The 6,550-nt window shown below is 30.1% G+C and overlaps 1 protein-coding gene across 1 annotated transcript; it reads right to left on the bottom strand.

The window, feature by feature from the left end:
• Positions 1-2,425: 2,425 nt before the first annotated feature.
• LOC112516365 lies at positions 2,426-5,011 on the bottom strand. Its single transcript, XM_025123374.1, has 2 exons — positions 4,858-5,011; positions 2,426-3,030 (listed from the first exon to the last, which is right to left on the bottom strand). Exons 1-2 carry the CDS (start codon positions 5,009-5,011, stop codon positions 2,426-2,428), a joined length of 759 nt encoding a protein of 252 aa, XP_024979142.1.
• Positions 5,012-6,550: the final 1,539 nt, after the last annotated feature.

Below are 6,550 nucleotides of genomic sequence, written 5' to 3'. Positions count from 1 at the left end.
AAAATAAAAACATCAATCGTTTTCTCAAAATCACATAAAATCACATTATAACATCGACTGAAATAAAGAATGAAACAAAATATTAAAAACACGATAAATTTCGCTGCATTGTACGAGTACGCTTCTAGTATATAATAATCCATTTAAATTTTTTTAATCAATATATTATATTTTTTATATTTTTACCATATTAATTAATACATTATATTATTATAGATTTTTCCGATTATTTTTTAAGATATCATATTTTTACCAAATTAATTAATTCATTATATTATTAAAGATTTTTTCAATTATTTTTTGAGATATCATAATTGAATAACTTTTTAAGATAACATTTTTGGTCATTTTATATTTTTATCAACTAGTTTTGTTAAATATAATTTGTTCATCAACTAACTTATCAACTAGTTTGTCAAACATAACTTTATTGAAATAAAAATTATTTACATGATAAAACAAATATATATATATATATATATATATATATATATATATGAAACTATCATATTATAAAAAATATATATTAAATTTCTAGCATTTAATGGAAAAAATCATAAAAAATATTTTTAAATCAATTCAAATAAATATGTAACATCTTTATGATTTCCATTTAATTTGGTCAAAACATATATTTATTTGACTTTGGGTGATTATGATGATCATAAATGACTTGATATCTTTTTAGAAATTTGTGTTTTCTTCGAATCAATTAAAGTTATACTTTTATATTACATAATTAAGATATACCTTATGATATATAAATCACAAGACTTCAATTCTATTTCAAACTGAGGGTAAAAAGTTAATGCCAACTTTTAATAAAAATAAATTTATATATATATATAGAGGGTGGTTCAAATACTAACCCAATATTTTGTACTAACTTACTAACCCGATCTTGACCGTTCATATGATCATCTAACGGTCCTTATTAAATCAGAGTAAAAAAATAATAAATTAATTAATAATTAGTGAAATGTATATGAACAATAGATTCAGAGGATATTTTTGTCAAAAAAAATATTAACATTGAAAAACTTATACTGTTATTCCCGTATCCTGTAATCAAGCACGAAAAACATATGTATTTGTTCGTGTGTGCAGCAGAAAAACATATGTATTTCCTGTTCATATCAAACACAAAGATGTACGGACGATGTTCAACATGTCAACAACATTCATTGCAGCCATGAAAGCATGTAATTATCGAAGGTAACAACTTTTCATTTAAACGGAAAAAGGAATGATATATGAGCACATACCAATATGAATGGTTTGTTCATTTTCTTCACGTTCGGAATTTGAATTCTGAATGTATTCGCAAGCGCTTTTAGCGTTTTCGTTCTTATTGTCGTCGCTCTGTTTTACTGTATGAACATTCATTTTACTCGAACTATAATGTTATCTTGACAACAGAGACGATATTCGAATTTATACTAAAAACATGTTATATAGAACATATGTAAAAATGTTTAAGATGAACAATTATGAACCATGATGCCATTAGTAAATGATGATCAATTAGTATAATCTTAAGATTTTGTAACTCCCATTTAAAAGATAAGAATATTTGGGAGTTACAAACCATATGCAAATGTTCATATTCTCATTTTCATATGTTTGTTTTTCTCCAGCCCAGGTAGTGCACATATAAGACAAACAACAGCTCTCAACATAGACACAATGCTGCATATATTATAGTTTGATGTCCAGCGTTCAATGTGTTGGGTTTTTCAAGTGGGTATGTATTTCTTCATATATCTTGTTGAGTGTTCATGTTCATTCAAAATGTCTACGCAAATTTTATTGTGAACCTTGATGTCATTAATAAAAGAAGATCATTTAGTATAATTTTAAGATTTGTAACTACCATTTAAATATTTGGGAGTTACATTAGATTGAAAATGACCTAAATACCCCTATCATTAATAAGGGAGTTACATTTGAACCAAACAAAAAGAAGAAATGTGATTGGTTGATGTTGGTTAGCATGGTTAGTACAAAATATTGGGTTAGTATTTGAACCACCCTCTATATATATATATATATATATATATATATATATATGTAGGGTTGAGTTCACGTGAGACCAAGGATTTTTTGTGAGAACCGTAAGACCAATTTATGTTTATTGATCAATTTTATAAGCTAATGATCTAATGGTCTAAAGTTGCATGATTGAGAAGTCTCGTGGCAATTTTGTAGATAAATTTTTGGCTAATTAATGAGAAACAAAGCTTTTACCATAATCATGGCATAAGTAGAACTACATTTGGCAACAATATATTAATGAATGAACATAATATAAGTTTATACATACTAGCATAACAAGCTTATGGAAGAACAGGGTACCTTTAGTGAAGAGAGCCAAGGAGCTGGAGCTGGAGCTGCAGCAGCCGAATCACCACCACCAAGACCGAAGCTACAAAAGAGAGAACCCGCAGACGACGATGACAGCATAAAAGCTGAAATCTATGAAAACGGCACGAACCATCTGGTGTGCCACCAAACCAATCTCTAAAATCCTAAATGCTCCTCCCCAAATCTCTTTATCCTCCTTCAACCTCACTTCCTCCTCGATCTTCTCAGAAAATCTAAACCTGTTGAGTGTTAGCCATCCAATCACAATTGTAACATCAGTCAGCAGGAGGATGTAAAGAGGATTTGACGATATGAAACTCCTCGATTGGACAATATTCCGATGAAGATTAATGTTAGATAGAACTACTAAAAGAGCAATGACGATAGAGCACGAAACACGTGTAGTTTCTGAGGCAATAATGCAGAAATTCAATTCCTTGAGAGAGTAGAGGTTCAGATGAATGCCATGTTGTTTAAGAGAAGACTTTCTGTCACTTGATACTTTGTGAATTCGTGATGTAATACGAGATACTGGTAACTTGCTTCTTGACGAAATAGGGGATAATGGTAAACGTAGAGCTTCTGTATCAGTCCCACATTTGCTCAATGTTGGAACATCTTCAGTTTCCAGGTCACTTGTAGTTTCTCTTGAGAATTCATCATCAACTGAAACAATGAACCAAAAGTTATATCTCTATATAATATATACAAATATCAACATCCTTTATCAAAAGACGAAGAAAAATGAAAATAGATACCAGATTCAAATAAGAAGGCTAAATATTGTGAGAAGGTAAGAAGGAAATGTTATGGGAAGGTTTATATGTGAATCATTGAAAAAATCCATTTAAAGATGCATATGTGAACCTATATGAATAATCTATCACGTTGGCTCAAATATGCATCTTCAAATGGATTCTTTTCAGAATTTTTCGATGATTCACATCTGAACCTTCCCTTCTCACGATATTTAGCTTTCTTATTTGAACCAACCCCTAGATACCTATATCCTTAACATCAAAATAAAAGAGTTCAACATAGAATGAAACAACTTGACCCATGGTGTGCAAGGCTTGGCAAATAGAAGTACTTCAATCTACTCCAGGAAAAATGCAGACTTTCAAACAATCTAATAATGTTAAGCTACACAGTCCCACCAAAAATTGGATTTTTACTGTATAAAAATCTTTATAAAGTTTACCCTATCGTAGGCAGTGTAGTCGTGGTACATTCCTTAATTCAGTCAAAACATCAACTTATAATAATGGTTAATCGCTGGAGTATGACATACACTTTTGTTTTAAAGTATATGAACATATACACGACAAAACTCACACACCCTTCTCAATTCTCACCTTTGATGAGGCTTGAATCCTTGACCTTCAAGGAGGTTGGGATTTACCGACTTACCATTAACCGTTCGAGGTATAGCATACCCTTTTGTTTTAAACTCACACACACTTCTCAGTTCTCACCTTTGGTGAGGCTTGAACCCTTGACCTTCAAGGAAGTCGGGATCTACTGAAAATCAGGGTGCTGCTCCGATCAGTAAAATGACACATATGGCCATAATTACCGATTTCATTTACTAGAATCTCATATTAAAAGGGACATATATGGTTTCAGAAGGGAACCATATGCATGGTATATATAGCATTTGCCATTACGTAATGGGAATATAGTTTAAAACAGATTTTACTGCTATATTGTACCCTTGTTCTACCTTGTTCCCCTTTCTACAAGCACTCAAACTCCGAGTTTTCATGTAAAAGTCAGGCATCTAACAGTCATGCTTGAACAAACGTAAAAATTGTTCTATCCACTGTCGAATCAAGTGTAGGCTCAGGTTCATTTGAGAACCACAAAAAATTTGAGAATCGGAGAACCTGCATATTCATTTATGCATATATAATATCAAAACGTGTATTCCGTCAATGGATATATTCATCAATACATATCTACTATGTATGCAAGTATATATATGCATATACTCACAAAAATGAATGTTCAGGTTATCGGGTTCTCAAAATTTTTGTGCTTATCACATAAACCGCCCCCAACAAGCGTTAACACATAAATAATCCTCATATCTACCACCAGGAACCAGCTGATCTTTATAGTCAACTTTCATGATCATATAAGCCAATATTATGACACTTCTGCTGTTTTAGAACAAACAACTACATTTAGAACTCTGATTTCAAACCTGGTACCAATTAAACCAAGAATAGATACAGATTTTGTTCGTAATTTACCAACAGTTTGATTTACAAAAATTATAGAACCTGCAAACGATTTTAACCTTTGAATAACTCGATATTTAAAATCAAAATCCAGCTCTTCATTTGGGAACGAGACTATCAACTTATGAATGATCATCCATACACGGATACACCTTTACCTCCTATCTATTGTAACCCTTAGATTTATGTCACAATTCAATACATCATCAACAAAATCACGATTTAATAAACAACCATATGATATAATTACCAGTATTGTATCGATTATTAGGCGATGAATTTGTGTGTAAAAGATGAGATGAAGCGGAATCTTCTACGCTATCGACATGAGCGGAATTAATGAACGCGATTCGTTCGAATCCTCTTTCGATAATCCTCCTCCTCCGTTCGCTCTTTCGCTCCATCTCCGGCCACCGCCGTATGGTTTATACGGAAACGCCGTGAAGAAAAAACTGAAGACTACTTCCTGCTTTTTCCCGATTTACATGCAAAACGATCATATACGCTTTGTTCTCGAAAAACTTTACTACGAATGTTAGGAAACGGAAGCGAGGGAAAGTGAATCTTTTTGTTGTGTTTTTCAAATTATTATTATTATTATTATTATTATTATTATTATTATTATTCTTTTTATTATTACTAGTATGGGAACCGCGCGTTGCGCGGTAGTATGAGTGCTTTGATTAATGATTTGATGATTGTCTATATAAATATATATTAATTGTTAATAAAATCATCAACAAATCATATTCAAATAATTTGAAAAAGTTAAATAAAATATAGTTAGTGAAATTTTAATATACACACACATATATATTGAGAGAGAGATTTGTTTAGTAATAAAATTGTAAAATTAAATAAAATGAGTAATAATAACGACGAAAATATTAAGGAATCTGACACAAATTTAAGAATAAAAAATACTCCACATAAAGATATGTCTCCTTCAAAGGATGATGTGCATGTACTATTTTTCATCTTCAACACATACCTTGACTTTAAAAACACAATAGGGAATGGACCGGACCAACCATACGATATGTAAAAAATCACATACCAAACTTAAAGATTTCAAATCCTTATAACCCAATAGATAAAATTATAATGCAATCAAAATCATAACATGAACATACATAAAATTATAATACGACTAAACTTATGATAAGAACATACTTAAAAATATAATCCTATCAAAATCATGATACAAACATACATAACATTCTAATACACTTTAAATTACAAAACAAACTTGCATAAAATCCTTATCTTAGATCATAATAAAAAATTCCCACAACCCAGACTTGAAAAGTTCAAATTTTCATGACTTGATATATAAACGTTAAAGAACTCGAAAACCTGCAAACCAAAAAACGTTCAACATGCATAAGTAAAAATTACAYGGTGAACTTGAACATTTTAAATCTTTACCTAATACATAAGAGTTATAATGCAAACAAAAATCACGATACAAACATAAATAAAATTATAATGCAATCAAAATAATGAAACAAATTAGTATAAATATTTTACCTTATATTGCAACCAAAAAATCAAATATTGAACTTGAAGACTTCTTTTCAAATCTTCATGACATAATGCATAAAAACTATAATGCAACCTGAATAACATAACGATACAAACATACATAAACTTATGGGAGAAGTGAAAAAAAACTATGAAGATTATCAATAGTAAAATAAAAGAAAAACCAAAGAGAAAGAAAATAAATTTAGAGATGTATAATATAGAGATAAAATTTGAGAGGGTGTGAGAGATGAAGATGAATAAATAGTTGTTGTTTATATGTATATAAATAAATGATTGATGGGAAAAGATGAAGGATTTGRAGTTATGTCATTTGAATTAATATAGAAGGAGATGAATGATTTGGAGTTGAATGCAAACATTTAACAAAAAAACATAAATTGACAAAAAAAAATATA

This window comes from Cynara cardunculus (assembly GCF_001531365.2).
Source record: "Cynara cardunculus var. scolymus isolate 2C chromosome LG 8, CcrdV1, whole genome shotgun sequence".
Classification (NCBI taxonomy): Eukaryota; Viridiplantae; Streptophyta; class Magnoliopsida; order Asterales; family Asteraceae; genus Cynara; species Cynara cardunculus.
This window is presented reverse-complemented; position numbering and strand designations above follow the sequence as displayed.

Bases quoted from the DNA above. Each gene is read 5' to 3' on its own strand.
- LOC112516365 (XM_025123374.1), bottom strand. From the start codon at position 5,011: ATGGAGCGAAAGAGCGAACGGAGGAGGAGGATTATCGAAAGAGGATTC. The intron at 3,031-4,857 runs GTAATTATATCA...TCATTGTTTCAG, and splicing joins TAATAATCGATACAATACTG to TTGATGATGAATTCTCAAGA.